The sequence below is a fragment of the Lipophrys pholis genome (genome assembly GCF_963383615.2).
Source record: "Lipophrys pholis genome assembly, chromosome: 2".
In the NCBI taxonomy this organism is placed as follows: domain Eukaryota; kingdom Metazoa; phylum Chordata; class Actinopteri; order Blenniiformes; family Blenniidae; genus Lipophrys; species Lipophrys pholis.
This window is the reverse complement of record NC_137636.1, coordinates 27613552-27638230: the sequence shown is the minus strand read 5'-3', so window position 1 is coordinate 27638230 and position 24679 is coordinate 27613552. Positions and strand designations below refer to the sequence as shown.

The following is a 24679-nucleotide window of genomic DNA, read 5'->3' as shown; positions in this document are numbered from 1 at the left end:
ACACGCACACGCACACGCACACGCACGCACACACACACGTCGGAAGTGGCGAGAAAATGTGTTATTTCATGGGAATTATTCACGAGTGTGTAAAAGTTGCTCTACAGTGCCCCCGAAAATGTTTACACATTAGGAACGTCTACTTCGGGCAGCGCGGTTCACCGACATCCACAGAATGTTTTAGACATATGCAGCTTGTTGGGCTGCACGATAAAGTCAGTGACAGCCGTACCGACAGACCGACAGGAAGTCTGTCATTTTTCATTAACTGGGACTGTTTTTGGTGATGATTTCCTCTTAAAAACAACTGTTCAACACGCGTTCACTGTGTCATGGTGTAATAGCTCAAGTGAACAGTTTGCAAACCACTTCAAACTCTTTTCATTGTTGATGGAGTTGAGATTTGTGGAGTCTGAGGTTATCACACCCTGAAGTGAACCGCTATTTGTTCATGTTGTGCTGTTGAGCCCAGATAGGCAGAACACAAAGCTGGGCGTCTGAGGCACAGAAAACAGAATGAAACCGTTTCCCCATCTGTCTTTTCATTCGTGAGTGATGACGCCCCAGAGACGTTTCTAGTATTGACATTAAAAATGGATTATGGACTATTCATGATCACACTGTTGATAACTGCTGAGACAGGAACACTCATCTGTAATGGAAATAGTTCAATTCTTAATTCGATATTGTGAACAAATATGGAAATGATGACTTCTTTGGGGGGTTAGAAGGTGAATCATTTGCAGTTGCCATAGTAACTGAAGACACCAGTCTACACTGTGACATCGTCAGGCAGACTCCATTGAGATGTCACATTGGTCACTTTTAGTGCCGAGAAGACAGCCTGCCTGCACTCGGTCCTTCACAGTCAGCCAACGAGCCAGGAGCAAACCATCCGAGTTCGCCTCAGCGATTTTCCAGCATCTATTACCAGTTCAGTGTTTTTGCTCGAACGAGAAGTCAGAGTGAGACTTCCCTCAAAATGAAGTCGCTGCATGAGATGCTCTTGTCTTATCGAGATCTCAGCATTAAACACAATGCAAGGATGATGGAGTTAGTGAAGCGCCTCTCCGGCTCAGAGCGGGAGAAGGAGAGTCAGGTGAGAGCTTTGGAGGCCCAGCAACAACTGATGGCCTCACGGCCAGAGGAGAAAGACTGCCTGCTTGAAAGAAGCTCTCGCGGCAAAAGAGTTGCAAAAGGGGAGATACGACGAGCTGAAAACTCTCTGAAAAGATGCGTGCCGACAGCAACAACCACTGGGAGGCGTGCTGGAACATGAGGGAGGAGCTCCGCGGAAAGAACATGAGCAGCAAGGCACCCAGGTGAGAGCGGAGCTGAACATGTAACGGCGGCTCTGCAGACCCAACAGGTTCAGCCCAAACTCGAAGTGATCTCCTGCCAGCTGGAGGAGAAAGACCCGCCAGCTCAAAGAAGCCATTGCGGCAAAAGAATTGAAGGAGAAGAGATACGGACAGCTGAATGTTCTGACTGAAAACAAGAGGGCGGAGAGCAATAAGCACTGGGAGCTGGACTGGAACATGAGGGAGAAGGCGGTCGCTGCAAATGAGGAAGGTCTGCACAAGGAACATCAGCAGCAAGTCGCCCACCTGAGCGCAGAGAAGGAGGCTCTCTGCAGGAGCCTCAAGTCATTGGAGGACACCAAGGCAGAGCCTCTGGCAGAGTGGGAGCAGCACTGGGGGCTTGAGGAGGAGGAGGTGGCAGCAGAGATCGCCCATCTGAAAGAAGAGCAGAGGCGTGAAGAGGCGGCCCTGACGCAGACGAACCTGGATGATATGGCCAAGCTCATCAAGGTAGAGAAACGGTCTCATTCATTTGTTTGATTCGAGTTCCAACATTTTGCACAACTTTAGCTATTTTCATTTGGTCTGGATACGTACCACTTTGGAATGACAAGTTGCAGATGATAGCGGATCGTTTTAAAACTAACTCAATGGCCCTTTTCACACTTTTCATTCCAGCGTTTTCAGAAAGACACTAAGTGGAGGAGGAAAGGCCTCTTCCCCCGTCTGGAGGAGGAGGTGAGGCTGAAGGAGGAGAGCTTCAAGCAGAGAGAGGAGCTGCTTCGAGAAGTCAGAGAGCTGAGGAGAGGTCCAAGCTCGACACCAATAATTAGTTTGTCACGAGCTGAGAACACTGCTCAGCTCACAAATGCATTTGCCTCAAAAACCCCTAATAAACAACCTTTTTTTTTTTTTTTTTCTGCCAATAAAAATGTAGTTAAAACAAAAACAATCATCCAAATGCAGATGTCCTTTTTTCCTCTGGAATGTTAAGAATGAAAAACAAAATGACAAAACTGTGTTAATTTAAAGTCGACTTTAAAATAGGAAAACAAAAAAGCTTTTTAGGACTAGTATCAGATGGTGCCTGGCGATTATTTAAAATGTCTTTATGCACATTTTATATTTGAAATGTGCATAAAAACTAAAGCAGCTGGAAGGAAAAATTGAGGTTATGGTTTTGTGAACTTTATGAGTGAACATGTGGTTTTCATCATTTCTACCTAATGTCTGCCATCACTATTGCTATAGTGTGCAGAGGATGATGAGGATTTTAGATGCACAGTGTTCTTAATTAAGATTAGATACTTGGAGAATTGTAGGCCGAAGTGGTTGGCTCCTCTAAATGTGAGGTTGAGATAAAAGAGGAGAGTTCCAGAAGGTTGTTTTTGAGGTGAATACAGTCGTTGTAATATTTGTGTTGAAAGGTTTCAGTGGTCGGTTAACTGACAGTGAATCACTGTAGTAATTACAACAATACAAATTGCATGCAGTCAGTCCTTCAATGAAAAGTAGTTAGTTTAAACTGAAAGCGTATAATAAAATCTCCCACTGTCAGTGAAGCATCCTGGTGATATTATCTAATTGAACTCCCTATTACTGCTGCGGTTTGCCAACAGTTTGCTCTTTTTTTTTTTTTTTTTGTAGTTAAGCAACCCTCTGACACTCATTCATGAAACAACAACAGAGTTTTAACACGCCGTAATCAGGCTGCTATTTCTGATCTAACGAGAGCGATGGACGTTTCTGGGAATGGGAGAGGGCATTTAAAAGAAAACTGATTTACTTTATTAAAATGTTCATCTTTTTTTCAAAACCAAATGCAATCTAGCAACTTACATTGACACAGTAACCTATAGTCCAGCAGGTAAGATTTAAAATGATGACTTAACACTTTTACTAGTAGATTCACTGCCTTTATTTTGATTTGATGCCAGTTTTAAGAAAGTAAGTCATGTAAAAAAAAAAGAATTGCATTGAATGACTTTATCTGCACTTCTGTCTCCATAATGAACCGATACCACTTTTTTAAAGGAAGTATGAGTACTAACCTTTAACTACTTGCCGATACCAAGTGTTTTACTGTGGGCTGGAATAAAATCTGCACCATTTAGTTATTTGAATAAACACTTTCATTTTTGATGTCAGTGGCGGCAATCTCCTTCCTTTTCAGACATTATAAGAAGAATTATTGTGAATGCGGCGAGTGCCAGGTAGAGTAACTCGGATCCAGAGTAAGACATCTGGGCCTGGAGTTATGTCGTGGACAAAGATCTTTGTAATTTCCCCAGAGGGTTATGCTCTAAGCAGCAACTCTTTAAGGTTTGAAACTCAGTCTGACCGATGAACCAGGATACCAGAGAAAATCTAAGTTAAATGAACTTGATGAATATCAGAATTACTGTTGTTATTATAGCCACAGCTTTTCTGTGGCACAGACGACCTATCGTAAATACACACATCACTTATAAGTGTTGTTACTTTACTGATGGCTTATTCATAAAGCAACACAGAATAAATGTACAAACCAAAGCGGGAATTCGGGGTCATGCACCCTCAGTGTGCATGGAAACTAGTTACAAATTAAAAAACAAAAGCACCTAGAAATGACTGTGTTGTAATATAATGCTATATAAATAAAGTTGAAATGGATTGAATTAACAAATCAGCATTGAAAAGAAAATCACAAAGCAGTTGATCTGGCAGACTTCAAACGTTTAAGACAAAACTTTAAAAAGCGCAGCAGCAAAAATCTTTGTTCTCACAAAACATCAGCCAGTAGTTAAATGTTAAAGCCCGTCGGTGAGAACAAGCTTTTAAATCTTTAACCCAGCTTGGCTACTTTTACACCTTTCTCAGACGGCTGTCTTACAATTATAAAAACGTAAAAACATATTTTCTCTAGCAAAATACAGACCTTTCCATCTTTTGTATAACTTCATGTTTGAGTGAAATGTGTTGTCAAGACAATATCATGCAAGAACATAATGAATGTTAGAGATGTGTTCGATGCAGCCAATCAACAAATATCATTTATTGCATATGGGTCAGCCATTAACATCAATATCTTTTATTTTGAAAATCATCAAAGTCATCAAATTTTACTACTTGATGTGAGGCAAACTGTGTGTTGCAGAGTTTGAGGCGACAGCCCTGATTCACTTTAAACAATTATTTGATGTGGTTTTTTTTCTGACCTGCTGATGAAGTAGCTTTTATCACTAAACAGTAAAGACAAATAGGATCCCCCCTCACAGTAAGAATGATTTGGGGGGTGGGGGTGGGGGGGGGGGGGGGGATGGGTACGTACCCCAGACAGACAGTTTTTCCCTTCCAGAACATTGCTTCCGGAGGCCCGAACGTTGGGTCTCCTAGCCAGGAAACTCTTGCAGTCTTGGGGTGTGTTTACACGGTCTATATTAAAATGAACTCTGGTGAATTTGTACTGTTAGTGTCCATTTGTGTGTGAGAGTAAACTGTGACAGCCACATCTTATTGTAACCAAGTAGAATAAAGCTCAGAAACAAACTCCAATGCAGTTTGATTAAAGTCTGCTGGACCAAAGAGATGTAAGCAGAACAAACAGTGAATTTAAACACAGGACCTGACTGACTTCATAATGTGTCTCGACTTTATACTATTATCAATTTCTAATTTGAGAAGCCGGGGCTTGGAGTGGTCCCAGCTCACAATAGGTGAAAGCAAGGTAACATCCTGCGCAGGTCAGCGATCCATCAATCTGATGTGTTGGAGAAACTTTTGACATGAAGGGAGAACATGCAAACTCCACACAGAAAGGCTCCAAAGTCCGTACTCGAACCAGGGGCATCCTCACTGTGAGGTGAGCGTGCTATCCACTACTCCACCATGCAGCCCAGGAGCAGCATCCTCACTATTTATTGTAACTGAATGTAATAATAGTATAATTACTGTTTTGTCTCCTCTCAACATTTTGGTTAGTAGTTGGCTGGTAAATATTCCACTTTATTACTCCAACCAGCATCATGGTGTAGGCAGCACCGCACAACTTTGGTCTCTACTAGAATACACTCGGTTGCTGTCATCATCACGGCAATATTTCAGTACACACCAGCAACTTCTTATTGTCTGATGTGTGAGCACATTGAACAGACTGCAGACTTCGGACGTAGAAAAACTTCACAAATATTTGAACAAGCAGGTGAATTGTCGTGGCAACAAGTGATTGATGTTAAGGTTCATCTGCTCCTTGACCTCACTCACTCACTCACTCACTCACTCACTCACTCACTCACTCACTCACTCACTCACTCACTCACTCACTCCATATTTTAGTATTAGTAGCAGAGAAGCAGTTCATCAACCTCTGACCTCCATGTGTGACGGTCTCTCTTTCGCCTCCTCACTGCAGCATCACTCCTGCCAGGGTTGAAGCCCCAGCTGAAAGCTTGGTGGAAACCTCTCGGTCTGATCACATCTATTCATTATGTTGGCCAATACAGTCAAATCTGGGCGGGCACCACCTCATTAGAAGAGCAGCTTATTTCTGGAGCCTAATTGGGCTTTGATTAATATGTTAAACTGTGTAATTACAACGAATGAATTTGCTTGATTATTTTATCCATAGATTAAACGGAGATTAATAGGTGAATTAATGTCTTAAGGCTTCTTAATGACTCCATGGGGTCCTCTCATCAAAATTTAACGAGCTACTGAATCATTAATTTGAATTTGCTTATTATCACCTGTGGATACATCGTTCATTGGAAAACTTGAGCTGGTGGGCGGGCACACCTTTGGTGCCTAATTGCTTTTAATAATAAGGCGAGTAGTTGGTTAGTCCCCCACAGTTTCCCTGTAAATCGAGTAGGTCACCCAGTGGCACTTCTCCCCATTTGAATGTTGCAACTTCCTTTGAATCACAGAAAACAAGAAGTCTTTGTTGCTTTTTGTGTGTTAAAGTGCGGTTTCTGTGTTTTTCCGAAATGCTGATATTGTTGTATACGGTGCAAAACCTGTTATATTTGTTGACTTTTTTTTTTTTTTTTTTTATATTCTGGAGCTTCACAAGAGCTTTTTTCTCCACAACTCACAATTTAAAAATGTAAAAGTCACACATTGTACCTTTATGTAGCTTCGCAGTTCATCCTGTCATAACGTCACCTGCCTGTAAGTGTGACCTGCTGTTAAACTGGGCACAAATAAACAAAGGCTTGACTGGTTCGGACCAAACATACAAATTAGACCATTGAGCCTGAGCTGTATCCAAATCAGATTCAAAACAACCAAAGAAACACAAGAATCCTAGAGATCCCCCTCATCATCAATGAAGAAAAGAGAGCCACATCATGCCAACATCTACCCGTATAATGGCGAACACATACTGCATGAATAGAGGAATATGTTTGTTTTTCTGAACGAAAGAAAGTTATTTCTGGAAATTTGATACGAGAAAATCAAGACCTCTTAACTAGCAGTATGTGGCATGTTGGCATTTCCACATCATCTACACCTTCATCAAATGTCTGGCCAATCACAGAATGAGGTGTCAAACACAACACAAGGAAGAAAGTTGTGCCCAGGTGATGTGGGAACGACAAAATACTAGAAATCCCAAACCAGGGCTGAATGAAAAGAAGGACTGGCCACTAGCCTCTGTGTGCGTGTGTGCGCTGTCTGCCTGTCTCTACACACTGAGGCCTTCTGATTCCCTCCTCCTCTACCTAACGGCTCAGGTGTGCAGCACAGTGATCCATCCATCGCTTCATCCATCTTCGTGTCACGGAGTGCTGGCTGACTGTAGGTGAAGGAAAGCAGGACTCACGTTCATACTAATGTGACCAGTTATCCTCAAACACAGGTTTTTTAACCAAGGGAGGAGACTGGATCACACAATTTAAACATTTGCATGCACAGGGAGAACATGGAAACTCACATGAAAGGCCCTCAGCTTAACTTGAACAAGAGTTAATTCCTAGAACACCATAGTGCAGCCACACGTCCTGAAATGATGGATGGAAATCATCATCTTGTGGAAACTATTGTGTGTAAGTTATATAAAGATACACCTCAGCATTAATGACTGGCAGGTAGTAGAGCTTCAAACTGTCATTTTTTTCTGTCATTCAGCTAATTGATCAATTATCTTTGGCAGCGATCCCTCTATCAGCTCTGGTGACAACAATCAAGGTGGCTGGCAGTACTTCAGGCTGAGCATGCTTATTTATTCATGAGTAAGTGCTCTCTGTTATCTCGAACTGTAAAACTAATGGAGCGGCTCAGCCTTTGTTTCTGCCTTTCAAGGCTGCCGGAAAGAGGCCCTGTCAAGATCTTTGGCACCTGTTAATAATCGCACTCTCTGCGAGGACAAAAGACGACCACCAGAGGGCAGCATTTCACTGTCTTCTTTTAAATCCAATTTGTAGTTCAGCGTGTTTTTCTTCATGGAACATACTTTATTGCTCCTCTAACATGTTCAGCTTCAGTTAGATGTGTTTCCATACTAATGTACGATGCGGTTTTGTATAATGAAACTTTATTCATTTATAAGTATGAAAAGAAAAATATGTTTTAATTTATGAAAGTGCGTCAGATATCATCAAAGAAATCCAAGTAATTTACCAGACAGTAATTTATATGTGCACATTCTGACACAAGCAGTGTGTTTTATGAGTGTTTGTTAGTCTTTTGTACCCATTTCATATATGTAACACCAGTATAATGTAGGTAATGTTGCATTTTCAACTAATAAAAGGGACTATAGATGCCACAGCATCCATCAAAGAAAAAAAAAAACTGGCATTGTCATCATGTAAAATACTATCTGAACGTATTCCCAGGTGAGCCACTCTCCTCTTGACCGTGGTATTTCAACTTTTGGGACATCCCAGATACGACTCAGTGCGAGTTGAACAACAATACCACGCTCCCCTGTATTCACCCTGATACCAAGCCCTTCTCAAAACAGACTTGCAGATTGTCATTGCCTCTCTCAGTCACTCTGATGACAAATTAGTGGGCCGCGGCATCGCCTTCTCGACAGGAAAAGCAGTAGCAGGCAAATGAAAGGGAATGGTGTTTATTCCCAGAGCTCAACCCCTCTGTCGGCCTGTCACTCTTCCCATGACCCTGAGGGGAGAAACGGAAGGCATCCTGAGCTTCCTTCCTTCCATACCTGTTAAATCATTCATCATCCAACTGCCTGATTATTTTAAAAAGCTAACAAGGCTTTGGTTCTTGTCTAGGCTTGTGTGTGTGTGTGTGTGTGTGTGTGTGTGTGTGTGTGTGTGTGTGTGTCAGTCTGAGGCAAAGTGAGTGAGTAGGAGAAGGGCATAGCTGGCGGTGGGATGCACCCCGTGGCTTTTACCAACCCTCCTTCCCCTTCTCCGTGTTACCCCTGCCATCACCCTCATACACCCACTTCCCCAACTCCTCAGTGCACTTGTGAATGCTACAAAACTTTTTAGTGGAGGGGAGAGCCTCCTTCTCTTCCTCCTTCTTTCCGTCTTATCCTACTTCTTCTTCTCATCTGCAATGCCTCTATGCTCCTGTCCTTGGCAGAGTTGTGTGTGTGTGTGTGTGTGTGTGTGTGTGTGTGGGTGTGGGTGTGTGTCTGTATGTCTGTGTGTCTGTGTGTGTGTCTCTGTGTGTGTCTCTGTGTGTATGTGTCTGTGTGTCTGTGTGTCTGTGGCCTGTTTGTGAATGGAAGGCTGAGTGCCAGAGGTCGGGGCAGAGGCCCTCCTGGGTTGTCTTGGCCAATATACAGCAGCAGGGTAGCAGCCAGAAAGTAAGTGTGTGTGTGTGTGTGTGTGTGTGTGTGTGTGTGTGTGTGTGTGTGTGTGTGTGTGTGTGTGTGTGTGTGCGTGCGTGCGTGCGTGCGTGCGTGCGTGCGTGCGTGTGCGTGTGCGTGCGTGCGTGCGTGTGTGCCACTAGGCATGTATGTGGTTTTGTAGCATTTGGCACTCACTGCTTATTCCTTTCTTTTGCTCTCTTGCAATTAATAAAAAACCTGAGTGATGACAGATTTCATCGTTTACCTGTATGAATGTTCTTTTTAATAGTTTTTGTTTTGTTTGTAGTTTGTGTTTTGAATTTCAGATAACTTGTAGTAGTAATTTCTCTCCTCCATGACCCTATTTCACACATCTACGATCTACTCTGATTACACATCCCATAACTGTAACTTGAACATAACTGAATTAAGAATAAAAGGAAGCAAAGCACAATAAAACACAGATTTAAACAGATATTGACTCTGTTAGAAGATCATGGTATTGTGTGCCGGTTGGTCCTTCCTGTGTGGGATCTGCATGTTCTTCCTGTGCAGTCATGGATTTTGTCTTTGTGTCACGGTTTCCTCCCACTGTCCAAAAAACATGCAGGTTATTTGGTGACCCTAAATTGCCCCTAGGTGTGAATGTGAGCGTGTGTGAGGTTGTCTCCCGCTGTGTTTACCCTAAAATCAACTGCTGACCTGTCCAGGATGTATCCTGTCACAAAATCCTGAACAGGAAATAAGCCGTCCAGAGGATGGAGGGATGGTCTGAGGACAGAGATTCTGACAGATGGGATTTCTCAATTTTCAATAGATTTAAAGAACCGAAAAAAAGCACAAAGTCAATTATTAATTGTAGTTTTGGAAGAAAAGTGAAGGACATTGTTCTCTTACAACACTTACATGTATTTTGCAGGAAGAGGCATAATTAAAAATGGCATAGTGTTAAAACTGCACCTGTTTTTCTTAAATATTTCAACTTGTTGAGGTTTTGTGAGTATACCTTTACATGAAGCATTCTTTACAAAGTACCGTCCGAGCAGAAAAACAAAGGAAAATGTCTGGGGTAAGACACTGAACCCCACGTTTCTCCCAATGTCAGGTCCTTACATGGCAGCCGTCATCATTGAGGTTTGTAAATGGGTCAATGTGACTGACAGCTGAAGCAGTGAAAATGCACTATATTATTGATCATTCCCATCCATCCATCCATCCATCCATCCATCCATCCATCCATCCATCCATCCAACCAAAGATATATTATAATTTTTTTCTTTTTGACATGTAGAAATGTAACTTTGACCACCCCCATATGAGCTTTTCTGTCTAAATATGAGCAAAATGAGTGGAACGACCCAGTCCTCTCCAAAAATGTAAGAACGTCTAGTATTGACTCTCCTTTTACAACTAATGTTATGATTTCACAAGCCAGAAGATTAATGAATCTTCACTGTCTCTGAGATAATCAGATCCAGATTTGACTAATTAGGTAGAGCGGTTTCTAATCTTGATCTTATTCCACGTATTCCACAGTGTTTTAATTAGTAAGTTTGCTCTTTTTCACCCCAGTTTTTTGTCCAAAGTTCTCAAAAAAGAAGAAAGTGAACAGCAAGCAAACATTTTTACAGTTAATTTACATGCAGTGACCTTAATCGTAAAAATCTTGGGACGATGTGTACAGAGTAAGCCAAATTCAAATACCAAAAATACAATTATATTCTTCACAATGAAGCACAGATGGTGAAATCATCTACATGTGACCATTTAAAAAAAAAAAAAAGACCTAATTTTAAGTTTGATGGCAGTGACACATCTTCAATGATAATCATAAGTCAACTTGATATTCATCCTGATAATGTCTGGCTGAACATTTTTAAAAAGAAGCCGTGCTGTGGATACACAGACACTGATGGATTTGCTGTTAGTGCAGTGACTAACTGCTGCAGGACGTTCGAGACAGAATTTTCCTGTTTAGTCAAAGCTTGTGGGGCTCTGAATTGTTAAATATCAGGGGTATGTAGTTCCGCCCTGTCCTCCGACCCCAGTAATACGCCACCATGACCCACTGCTGCCTGAGCAGACGTCGGTTTCCTGTGTGTCAGTCTTCACTGCCACCAACGTGCTGCCACCTTCCCTTTTCTTTCCTGCTGTCATGACCTTTCTCTTATCTGTCTGCGAGGCACTCTGCTGCTCTTTTCTCCGTCTGTTGCGGCGTGTCTCTCTCACATGCTGACCGTCTCTTTTCTTTTGTCTTTCTTTTGAGGTGGCTTGTGTTTCCTGTTGGCCGCCCGCTCTCTTTGATATTCTTTTGCTCTCTGTTTCCCCTCTTCCCTCTTCTCCCCCTCTCTCGCTCTGTTGGTATCTTTCTTTCCAGCAGTCTCCTGTGACCCCTCAGACCACCAGGCAGTGTCCTCTGACCTCGGCCAAGATGGCACCGTCTCCCTCTCCCACTCCTTCCAGCCCTGCCCTCCAGACCTCTTCCTCCTCCTCTTCTTCCTCCTCCTCCTGCCCTGCGCTGCGGCCAGTGAGACAACCCTCCTTACTCGCCTGCATTTTCATCCTCTGCTTCATGTTTTTCCTCCCTTAGCATCGCTGACAACTGATGTCAAGGGACAGTGCTGTGACTTAGTGGTAGTCCAAAGGTTACGCAGTAGGTCGTGAACCAGCTCCAAGATTTTCAGCGGGGCTAAAATGAGTAAGACATAGTATTTGAAGACGTTGACTGAAGTCATTCCTATAATGTCAGTTTTTGCTGTGTCAGGAGGGCAAACATGACCCAAATGCTTTGAAGATGAACCGTATAACTCAGTTAAAGTGTAAAAGTCATTGAAATGTTTTTTTTTTTTGTTTGTCAATGATGGTTTTAAAGGATGCCCCTTTTGAAAAAGGGCATCCTTTTCAAAAGGAGGAGCTCTTCACAAGTTTAGCCTGGAAGCTTCTAACAGCATTCAGGCTCCCTGCAGCATCCGGTGCTTGTAATTTGACAGCATCATCATTGCCTCGCCTGCTGCTGCTGTGTCTGATCCACACAGGTGATCCACGACTAGCTGATGTTAGCTTTTGCAATCCACGCACATGCAGGCGACTTAACCATGCACGCTCATTATTTAACACATTTTGCATTTATCGGGAACACCCAACCGTGTACGACTATATATGTGATAAAAAATGCAAAAGGAAGCTTAACAGCTCCTCTTTAATGATCCCTGACATTTAGAAATGGGTGTGGGATATTAACCTTTGAATGTTAAAGACATGGTTCGGGAGAAGAACTTTTCCCCAAGTGGAAGGTTTCAAACCATTTATTTTTCCAAACATCATCACACAGAGAAGTTTTCTACATAAGTGCAGTTGATTGCCTCCAAACGGTTTCGCTACCATGAGGTGCTGTTGTAGTTTTGTCACATTCTCTATTGCACTGGTGTCGGAGTGAGATAAGAGATAAGACAAGAGACAATTTTAGGGCTCTGCCACTGTTTTTGATAAATTTGTGACAAAATAACGAGAGGCTATATGGAGGGGTCAACAAAATTAAGAAAAAGTCAGGTTTAGAATTTGAGGACCACAATAAAACACATGAATTCTCCATAATCAAATTTAGATAATGTTTGAGGGTGATTATAATAAATGGATCATTAGTGCCATGGGCTAAAAGACTGCTCTTGGGTTATTGGTCACAATTACAAACCTAAAAACCCATTCCTAATGTAAATATAGTGTGTAATATATCTTCTTTTCATCTTCATCTGCTGCTCCTAACAGTTTGGGCCATTCAGGGCTTACAAAAGGGAGAAAATGTTTCTTTTTTAAGATTTTTTTCTGAATGTATCTATGATACCAGCACTGATGCTCTGTAAAATCAGATCCATGTCACAACAAACACCAGACGAGTTGGAATTACCCCTCTACTGAAAAAAGTACAATTTCCCTATTACACTATCTTTCACAATGCCTTCTGGTACAAACTACATTGGTGAATTGTCACAAAACCAGGTCATTTATTTACCAGATTTTGCAGCCTTCATGCATGCTCGCTTGATTTTAATTAGACTTCACAATACAGTTCGTTTCTTTGAAAAACAATCTGGTCAGTATTACCTTTTTAAGGTAATCAGACCAGACGGTTTCCACTCGTCTGATGGGCTGGTATTAAACGTTGGGCCATATGTTTGAAATTCCTCATCAATAATGAATTGAGAGCTACAAAAGATTTGCATTGAAATCTGAAGTAAGCACTTGGAAAAATCCGAATGTGATCGAAGTTGCTGGCACCGTTTCTGTTTTTCTGTATTCATAACTGTCATATATGTCAGCGTTACAATGAGAGGAGCACACCTCAAGCTGAAGGTAGCTGGTTTTAAATCCCACTGCTGATGGGTCACAACTCTGGGTCCCTGAGCAAGGCCCATAACCCCAAAACTACTCAGGTTACACCAGGACAGGCATCAGGTGTTAAAGAAACCTTGTCAAACCAAACATGCATACCTGCACGAGCTTCTGTGACATTCTAAAGGAGCAGCTGAATTGTACCACCACTTAAGCCTGCATCACATAGGATGAGTTATTCTTTTTTGGTTTACGTGTGTAAAGTCCTGGCAGATATGAAAGGGGGGGGGAAGGGAACTTTAAAGTTAAGTTGCTCCTGTTATCTCATCTGTTGAGCAAAATTTGTAATTGAATATTTGATCATCACTTCATATATCATATGAGAGCTTAGACTGCGGGAAGGGCTGCAAATGTTTAGAAACAGATCTTCGCTGGAATGCGGAGAGTTCCTCCGTCAGGTAGGAGGACATGATTAAGGAAAAGCCAGGATGGCCTCCTGTGACTCCCAGCCTCCAGCCCCTCCCCTCCTCTCCTCCCTCCTCCTTGTCTGTTAAGCGATGTCCGCCGAAGTCGGGACACCAGATGTGACAGGAGCGCTGTGGCGCCTGCCTCCTGTTCTCTGTGGCCTTGCTGCGAGCGAGGCGTCACGTCCTGTTTATCTCTCTGTCTCTTCCTCTGCTCTTCCAGAAGGGCCCCGTGGCGCCGGCCGTGGCTGTGACGGCTCCGCAGCAGACCCCCGTGGTTATGGCGCCCCAGGCCCCAGCCCAGGCTCCCTCCCAGCCTGTGCAGCCTCAGCAGACGGGCATCGCCCCGGCCCCCGGAGCCCCTGTCGTGTCCCAGGTCTGTTTCTTCTGCCTTGCATCCCGCCATCCTCTCTCTCTCTCTCTCTCTCTCTCTCTCTCTCTCTCTCTCTCTCTCTCTCTCTCTCTCTCTCTCTCTCTCTCTCTCTCTCTCTCTCTCTCTCTCTCTCTCTCTCTCTCTCTCTCCACCGTAGCCCACATTCTAGCCCCCAGGGTCGCAGGCACTGTCACAGCTGCCAGGAGGCTGGCTGTGTCACTAGCTCAGCCCCGGACCCTCAGCCTCAGCACGTCACACAGCTGGCCGTGGACACAGAGTCTCACACATGCCCATACGCGTTTGCGCTCATGCATTCACACTACTGCATACCAACCCAAGGACATACAGACGCACACACGAGGGCACCATGAACTCATCTGTATGCACGTTCATAAACACACAGACCAATGTGACTTGTTATACATACAATGCTCTCATGAAATCACATTTAGTAGCACCTAAATGTTTTTTAATCTCATGGTTGGAGGGTTCAGCTACTTTTCCTTAGTGACACGCTTGCTCTGATCCCTACTAAGATGCGAGTTGTTTGACAGTAGCAAACAGTAACCCCCCCCTGTTGAAGGTATAAAGTTGTTTTTAATTGTCTTTTATAGGAAATGCAAGAGAATGTGAAGAAGTGCAAGAACTTCCTGGCCACTCTCATCAAGCTGGCTTCCCACAATCCTCCATCCCCTGAAACTTCCAAAAACGTCAAGGCGCTTGTTCAGGACCTGCTGGTGAGTTTGAAGAGACGTGTGACCAATGTTCATGTCCAGTTATTAAAAAAAAAAGTTTTATTCTACATTGGCTTGATAACAGTCATCAATGATACAAAAGATCTTTGTTTTTGACCTTTTATGTATGTGGCGTTGTATTAAAAATTTCCAACCTGTAGATGGCAGCATAAAACTCTGTGCAAAGCTCCTCTCCTCATCAGCTTTCAGTCTACCTTCACTTGCATGTTAAGTGGCACCCCCAGGTGCGAGGATGTGAGTCCAGGTGTTGATCATCACCTCTGGTGATGGGATTTCATCCTGTTGTGTTCATTCCATCATGATATACTAAACTTACAGTCTGGCGTCTCTTCTGAAGTAGACTTTTTGTTTTGTTTTTGCTCTCTCGAATTAACAGGATGCTAAGATTGAACCAGAGGAGTTCACCAGTCGGCTGCAGACTGAGCTCAAGTCGTCTCCACAACCATACCTGGTGCCCTTTCTCAAGGTGGGCTTCATGTTTGTGAACTGTTTGCTTTTCTCAGGCATGTGTCTTCAAACCCTTTGCACCATAAAGAACCTTGTAAAATATTTTTTTCCCTCCATGATCTGACCTAAGCAACACATTACTGGTTGAAAGAAAAGTCCATATATTGAAGTGCGATACTGCACTGTATTCTCAGTTTATAAAGATTTAATAGATTCATAAAACTTTTCTTCATAAACACCTCTCTGATGTAGTTGTTGTGTTATTGAGTTAAATCGTGCAAATATTCTGTATATATTTTTAAATATGTTAGATGTGAAAATGAACTTCACAAATGTCATTATCACCTTGCAACTTCAATCACATTTACACGGCAACATTTTATTCCATCAGGAATAAATGAAAGGACACAATGACTTGCAGGAGATAAGACCACCAACCCTGTAACCAGACTCACATTCTACCACTTAGCCATATTTTCTCAAACAATGTAGTTTATGGTTTTGGCAATACATTGCTTTGATAAATGAAATGATCAATATCAATTACATATTTACTTCAGCATTATCATTTAACCCCCCCATCCCCCCCACCCACCCACCCACACACACACACACACACACACACACACACACACACACACACACACACACACACACACACACACACACACACACACACACACACACACGTTATGTATGACTCATAACTTTTAAGTGACATTTAAAAAGAAAACTCTCATGTACCCACTGCAGTTATCTAAAGTGCCCCTAGGGGTCCTAGTACCTCCATTTGAGAAACAGTGCTTCAAGCTAGAATTGGATCCTTCACCCTTCTGGCTTAAACTCTCTCAAATCTTTTGTGCTGCTCTTTCAAACTTTTTATTTGACAATGAATGACCCTTCAATGTCAGTTTTTCATAGATCTTGTAGTTCTTTTTGCTAATTGAGCCCTCAAATAGTTTCCTAAACTGCTCCCTAACCTGCTCAAGTTGGCCCCTCTTGTCTAATTTACTGATCTGACCCACCCTAGAGTCAGTCCTTTCCCTGGCACCAGAGCCAGAGATGGCGAGGCCTGACAGTAGACCGACAAACACGCACACACACACACACACATTCACACACACACCCCTTCTGGCCTGACTTTTGACTGTGTGTGACAGTGGCCCCTCCAGCCGCCCCTGCCAGTAGCCAGCAGGTTTCTTCAGCCAGCCGTGATGAGCGTCACATCAAGGCGCTCGACCGCCCGACCCGGCCACAAACACATGTTGTCATGCAATGTTAGGCCGCTTACGTCAAAAAATCTGCCTGAAATAGTCTGTTTGAAGCAACATCAGCTCCGGGTCAACTGGGACAGTGGATTATCATGAATGGCTAATTGTCATCTGTATAGAACGCTGAACTTCATGGAGGTTTGTTTTTTCTGAAGTCAAACCAAAGACATCCAGAATAGAATAACACATTTTTCACAGGAGAATAAAACACTGTAATCACCATGCTAAAACATGAACCTTCAGGTCTGGTTGCATGTATCTGCTGGGGTTTCTAAGCTCCCTGAACTTCCATTTCTGTGAGAACATCATGCTAAATAAGTCAGTGACCAAAGCAGTGTTTGCTGCTGCAGCTGTGCGTAGTGTTTTGTCATGCATGTCTGCCTCGCTGTGTGACTGTAAACTCTGACCCCTCTCTCTCTGCTCGTCAACAGAAAAGCCTCCCAGCCCTGAGGCTGTCTTTGCTGAATAGTCAGCAGTCCCTGACCCAGCCCCCACAGCAGGGAGTCAAACCAGCACCCGGCGGCACCCCTCCTGCCATCGTGGCTGGGCCAGCTGTCCGCATACGACACCCCAACAGCGTCAGCACCACTATGGGTGCCAGTACGCTGCCTGCTGGGACGCTGGGACACACAGCTGCCATGGTACGTAGTGACTGGACCAGTTGGAACGGTCCTCAGTGCAGACACACTTACTATAATCCCATTAAGATTGAACTCAAGCTTAGGGGCCTTTCACATTGGATAGTCCGGGACTCGGTTCACTTAGGGCGGGGGGTGGGTTCACACCTTCATTTGATTCGGGTGGCATTCACATTCAGTTTTGAGACCGGACCAAACCATCTGTAAAATGTCATGCAATTACAACAGCTGCTAGTTGTAACACCCGGCCGACTGATACGGTCATTTCACATACACCTGCAGTAAAACAGGGGAGAAAACTGCGGGACAACAAAAACTACACTCCCCAAAATCAAAACTTACTACAACTCCACTTCCCACAATGCACTTGTCATTTAAAGTGACATGCTCGGCATGTAACGCCGGAGAAAACGGGAAAGAAACAAAAATTAAGTATTGATCTTATTGCACTGGTATCATTCGATATCGATACCAACGTATGTATCGATATTATCGATATTTGGATCGATCCGCCCAGCACAACATTGCGCACCTCGCGTCCTCCCCCGTCTTCTCACCCCACCTGCGGGAAAGAGCGCTTGTAAAGAAACCACTTCCTCGCTACTCCACGTCTGTGCACAAGCCATTTTCCAGGAGAATACAAATGTTACAGGTCTCTTGCTTTCTTTTCCGCGTCTTTTTCAGATTTGCGCACCCAAAATCAGTGGCGTTTCTATATGTAAATACTTGGGGTGGGGCAAGATTTTATTTCAGGTGTAGTGACAGCAGTAAATTCCAAAGTAAAGTGGGTGCACAACCTTTTAGTCACAACATTATAACAACCATATAGGCGCTGATCCAGTGAAAGTGTTGAGCCTTTGAGATAGCAGATCAAAAAGAATTTATTCCAAAAAAGTCATAATAGGAATCGAACCAGGTCACGCAGTTTCAAAGAGGAAAGTTCTACCCTCTCGACCAGCAGTAATGTACAGAGTAATGGATTCTTAGAAAGTTTCCCCATTTCTACAAATGAAACAGAAAGTCCCTAAAAAGAACTCTGGTCTGCATCAAACAGGGGAATGTGAACGCGCCCTTACAGTGTCTTCATCGTATAGAGTAAACTTATATGGTTAGGGTTGGGGTTGGACAGCACAGTCACATGGATGCTTATTCGCGGCTAATTATCACTCTGAAGAGTTATCAACGCACCATGGCTGCAAGTTTCACGTGTAAATGTTAGAAGTGTGAGTCACACTCTACTTACACACTCACAGTTCTCAGTTTACCAGGAATAAAAGGAAGTTTTAGAAGAGGTGGACTTCGGTTTCAGACCAAAGAGAATGCACTGTTGTTTGAACCACCTGGGGAAATGAGACCCTTAGACCCTGCAGAGAACATACACACACTACAAACACTTTTGCTTTCTCTGGAAAAATAAACTCTTTGTTTTTTTTTAAATGCTACTATTCCTTTACACCTGGTACATATAGTTTAATCTAAGTGTGATAATCCAACAGGTGTCATGAAATCAATGCACACACACTTATTTACGTCAGATTAAAGTTATTTATGCCTGTATATATACATATATATACAGGCATATATACATGTATATGTAAATATAAGATTGTAGCTAGAATCTTTTCCACTTTCATTCCCTTTGCTTGCCGATGCCATCCACATAGAACAACACACCATGAGACAAAAATAGCAACAGGATGAGACTGAAGTAAGAAATAATAAAAGGAAATGTTAAGATGTTATCCAAGAATGTAAGATGTTAGAGAGCAAAGTGCTAAAGAGCATCACATAATTTATTTAACTGCATTAATGAGATTGTCCACATCTTGCTGCATGTCGCCCCTTTGACATCAATCTTCATTTGTTATGATTATTTTCATCAGTCCAACTTCAGAAAGATACTAGCTGTGTCCTCGTTAATGGGCTATGTCTATTAGAAGACACACAAGGATTTCCTTTTGGCAAATTTACTTGTGAAATGCCATAAAATACAGCTTTTTATTGACTTTAACACCAACATATAGATGGAGTAGTAGGAAAAACCTGTGATACTTCCATAATTCTTGATCCAGCTTTTGTGTGATATTGTAACATAATTTGTATTATCTCCTGCAGAGTTTGCATCTTCTCTATATGCGTGCACAAGTTTTCTTCACATACTCAGTGACCTGCTCCAGGTCCTGTGACTGGGAGTTGGTTTAATCATATAGAAGTGTATAAGTATAAAAGATGGAGGAATTGCTTTCCTTTAATTGAGTGAAGACGAATGCTTAGATCTGAAAAGTGTCATTTTCAAGACGCAAAGCGTCTCAGGATCAATAGATCAGGCACCGTAGCTTGTTTTTCTCGTCACACTTCAAGGGGCCTTTAAAATGGCACAGTTGAGTCAAACTGCTATGATGCAGTCAGTCTTCAAGTGACGCCTCAGAAAGATGCGCACCCTGAAGTGGGACACAGCTACTGTGCCGCTTTCGCCTTACCCAACCCGGCTGCACATTTGACCCGGCGACACGGAGATGAATGACCTAAAAGCAGCTGACAGACTGCAGCAGAGTTTTCTATAAAAGAAGTTTGACATGTTTTGGAATTAACATATATGGGCAAATCAGAACTAAGTTGTTGCCTCCAGATATATATCATGACGCATTTATTGAGTGGCATTTCATCTGTCCTTTGTGTGATGTCGATGATGGCTGGTCACTCGCACATGTAGGTATCTGATGGTAGTGGTTCAATAACCTGAAAAAGCTTCACCCAACTCGCCTCTGTGCCACTTCGGCATGAGTGTGCATGTTGTGTGTGTGGTTTAAACATTGAATAGGCAGTCCCTCAGAGCCCAGACGTCTGTGGATGGGTCAAGTGAGGTCAGACTCAGAATGGTCTGGTCCTAGCAGAGGGATGATCAAGCTAGAGGCTTCTCGCTTTCCATTTTTTTCTCTCACAGTCCCTATTCCTTCCTTCCTTCCTTCCTTCCTTCCTTCCTTCCTTCCTTCCTTCCTTCCTTCCTTCCTTCCTTCCTTCTCTTTCCCCTCCTCACCACCTTCTGTCAAGCCTTGTCCATCACTTGCTTCCCATCTCTCCCTCCCTGTCCTCCCCTTTCTTTCCATCTCTTTCCAACATCTCCCCTCACTGTATCTGCCCCCGCATCGCCCTCTCTCATCTCATCTCCGTCCCTCCCTTCCTCCCTCTCTCGCTCTACCCGTTAACCGTTGAAGGGTGAAGCGAGGTAACTAGGTCAGCCCCAGGTCAATTTTAAAGCGATGTGGCGGCCGCAGTCTATGTCCAGAACATGCCTCTGGTCTCCCTCACTCTATCTCCATCTCTCTCTTTTTTTTTCTCTTTCCGTCTCCCGCGCACACACACATGCATACCAACATAAGCTATCACACAAAACATTAGTAAATGATCGCCACTGGCACATCAACAGTTTGAAACCAGACAGCTAGTTGAACTAGGCTAAGAAAATGTGCCCTTACTTCTGCCAGAGCAGTAAGGAATCTACATTATTAAAGACTTCTGTTTGTATTTATTTTTTATCACTCTTTATTATCCAATAAAGATCGGTTTGCAATGAAAATAATTCATCATAATTAATATGGACTTTATGTATATTTATCAGATTTTAGTATATAAGTATTTTTAATTTTTTTTAAATACTGTCGTGGTTGAAGCCTTGATAGTGATGCCTCATAAAAATGCAAAGTCCAGCTAGTTTGTTTTAATTGCACAACTAGCTATGAGGGAACTGGACCTTAAACATCCTCAGGGCAAAGGATATATGAGGTGAATGGACTCGATAAAGCCGTGAATGAATTGAGAGATGTAAGTAGGCCACATCACTGCATACTGTAACAGTCCATTGTTCACTGGAACAAAGTGTCCAAAATACAGTATGGCCTCATTACAAGTGATGTGATGTATACTAAGAGTTTGTAAGAGCTATATGCAAAACTGTACTCTTAAAGCCGTCCGGCAATATTGATGTGCCGTGGAGACTCAACAAAGCCAACTGGTCCTGGTCATTATAATGAGACCAAAAAGAAATGTATTAAGCCAAAATCAGAATCCATTATCTATACAGTTTTATCCAGCTTGGGGTTTGTACTGTGCTGGAGCAGATCCCTGCTGAATATGTGTGAAGAGGACACACTGACTCACAAACGTACGAGACATTTTGATTTACAAATTAACCTTAAATGCATGTTTTTGGATTGTGTGAACAAAACTGAGTACCTGGAGCAAACTCACTCATGGACAGGGAGAACATGCAAACACCACACAGCAAGGTACCTAGGCTTATCCCAGACTTGAACTGGGGACCTTCTGGAATGAAAAGCAGTAGCATTAACCATTACACGAGTGTGCAAGTTTTAAGATCATACATGTATCGATATGTTTCCTTTAAAGTCACTTAGTAGCTTCACATGCATTCTAACATTGTAGCTGCTGACACAAAATATTGTGATTTTAAAAATTGAAATGAGATCGGGATCTGGTTTGAGGAATTTGGATACATTTCTTGAAGTACGACAGGAATGCAGCATGTTCAGATTTCAGAACGAAGCAAAAATAAAATGAAAATGACGCTCATATTTGAAAGTGTTGAGAATCCTGGACACTGTCATTTTCATTTTATATAGATTTATATCCAAAACATGGTACTTTGAAGAAAGTAAAAGCCTCCTCGTCAAAATGATCAAATACATGCAATTTCAAGGACTGTTACAACTTACAGAGGTTTCCTTTGGGAGGACCAGAGCACCTATAGAGATGATGGTTTGTTCCTTTTGAGTTGTGAAAAGCAAAGAAATCCTGAATCTTTTTATAAAAAGCTGATATTTCATACTGAATGCATCTCACTAACATGAGAATAGACATGCTTTTAATTGTCTATGGATCCAAATACCTGTTAACAATAATATCCTAAAATGTGAAGAAACATTTGTGAGTCAGTTATGTTCAACCAAAAAAGACTTGGTGTGAGACAAGGTTTGTGTGGCATGAGGGAAGAAGGAAATCTGGTTAAATTTTTGATAGGGGGCTTAAAGTTCAATTGATAGAAGCTGGAAGATTAAAAGAAAAGCACAAAGACATAGATTCATTTGGCATGGTTCAAATGGTGATGGGTAGATGACTGGGTGTTGTTGTTGAGCACTGGTCAGTATCGAGAGAAAGTGGCCAAGGGAGAAAAAGCAGGGAACAGAATCAAATTGCTGCAGAAGCTCAATAGAAAGATACAAAGGTCATCATCTTGATGGGTCCGGCCTGTTTTGGCAGGAAAACGGAACGCCTACCTAAACATTTGTCATAATATTGCGAGTGACATGGGCAGTCCTTCATTATTAGATGTATTTAAGCTGCAGTGTGTGCTACCATACAAACCAAATGTGTGTTTAAATACTAAAATACTAGTCTGATTACTTTAAAGAAAGAAGGTCACTGCAGAGGCAATTGGCAGCCACCTCCACACAGAAATGTAGTGTTTTGGAATATTTTGCGTAAATGGAGCGTGCAGTTCATACACTTAAACGCTGACTGAGCAGGCAGATAGCAGCAGTAACGATTGCACTCCGTCTATTAGACATCATTTCTTTTGAGAGTAACATCTAACATTTCTTTTCACCCTGATAATTGAAGTTTAAAAGTAGGGGAAGTGCTTCTTTTCTTTTTTTTTGTCATTGTCTTCTCCTTTTCCCATGATTCTCAAACTTCCTACCTGAGGTTTTTTTTTCTCCTGCTTCTCTTAACTGTGTCGCCAGTTGGCCAGAGGTGTTTGCTATCTCTGCTTGTTCCAAATGTACCCCCCCCCCCCCCCCCCCCCTTCTCTCCCACTCTCGGAGACCCCTGCAGTGGATCTCTGGGAAAAATGGCCTCTGTCTTTTTTTCAGTACCTTGAACAGTAATATAGCATGTGTCAGGGAATGGAAAACAAGGCTAAAAAATATGCAGCAAGAAGCAAACTGGTAGGAATGGATGGCTGAGCCCGAGGCTCGGCCAGTAGCTGCTACCAAGGAAGGAAGTGACTCTAATAGCCAAGCATAGTCTTCCACCCCCTCTGCCCCTGCTTGTTTTTTTTGTTTTTTTTCTTCCACTACTTGTTCTCCTTCTTCTAAACTACTTTTTCACTGTGGTCTTGACTTGTTATTGCCTTTGTCTTATCTGCAAATGCAAGCAAATGTAGGTCACATACAGTGGCAGAAATCCATCCTCCCTGTGCATTTTAATTTGATCAGCTCTTTCTCAGGGCCAGTGCAGGGGTATCGATGGTTGAATCCACCGCCCTGTATTAAATCCATCTGCCTTGTGTTACTGCTCAAGATATTTTGGATATTGTAACTCTTGAATATCACTTGAATACTCATCAAACACAACTCACGCAACTCTTGGCCTCTAGATCATCCCTGAAAGTTGATTTCAACTCAAACGGGTTTCTCACTGGAAATAAAACAAAGCAACAGCAGAGGGATGTTTTACGATGCCGTGCAATTTTACACCTTTTATTCATTCTCCTTCACATGTTTCCAATTGTTTGTTTCGTTGAAATGCTACAATAAAATTCTGCCTCCTCAGGGTGTGAAGACAGGAGGCGCCATTGGCGGCCAGGTCCGGATGCCTGTGGTGATCACACAGTCCATCAGAGCGCAGGGTGAGGCATCCGCAGTCTCTCTCACAGCTGCTATTACTGGAATGTCATGAATCTACTGATCGGGCCAATCCCAGAACTTTTGGGATGTAAAAGATAAAACCATCTACAATGAAATGGCGTGCAAATCATGTTCACGCTACATGTAAGTGATGATAGTACAAAGACTACAGATCAACTGTGGGAACTTTGTTAGATGAGAAAAATTTACTTATTTTTTTTCTAAAATTTGACAACATGTTCAAAATAGTAAAAGCTTGAAAACTGCTTCAAAACTTGTAAAAAGTATCAAAAGTGGGTAAAATGACAGGATGGCTATGAAAATAGGATCCCAGAGTAGCTTGTCAAAAAAGGAAGAGATCACCATTTTGTTAAACAATTTAAAAATACCATTTGTTAACATAGAAAACTCAAAAGCCATATATATGGATTCAATATTACTGCCATAAGATTCAGAGAATCTGTACACATAAGACAAATCTGAAAAACAATTTTGAATGGTGGTGATTGTTCACCCCTCAGACACCACCACCGAATTAAAAACACAATTTCTTCTGCGGTGGGAATGACTTCTGTAAAAGCCACCCTCTACGAGAACTTAAAGAGTGTCATGGGATCTAATGAATTACACTTCTTTTTGAATTCATTTGAAGATCATTTATGCTCAAAGACACTTTGGGTAACTTGCATATCTGTGGCGACTCCAGT

General features: G+C 42.5%; 1 protein-coding gene across 1 annotated transcript in view; it reads left to right on the top strand.

The window, feature by feature from the left end:
* Positions 1–24679, top strand: part of LOC308126868 (transcription initiation factor TFIID subunit 4) — a 108328-nt gene that overhangs the window by 6773 nt on the left and 76876 nt on the right. The window contains exons 3-8 of the mRNA XM_080491558.1: positions 11429–11578; positions 14068–14220; positions 14832–14954; positions 15349–15438; positions 17122–17331; positions 23899–23974. Of these exons, the coding sequence (XP_080347684.1) occupies positions 11429–11578; positions 14068–14220; positions 14832–14954; positions 15349–15438; positions 17122–17331; positions 23899–23974 (802 nt within the window). The remainder of the gene's footprint in view (positions 1–11428; positions 11579–14067; positions 14221–14831; positions 14955–15348; positions 15439–17121; positions 17332–23898; positions 23975–24679) is intronic.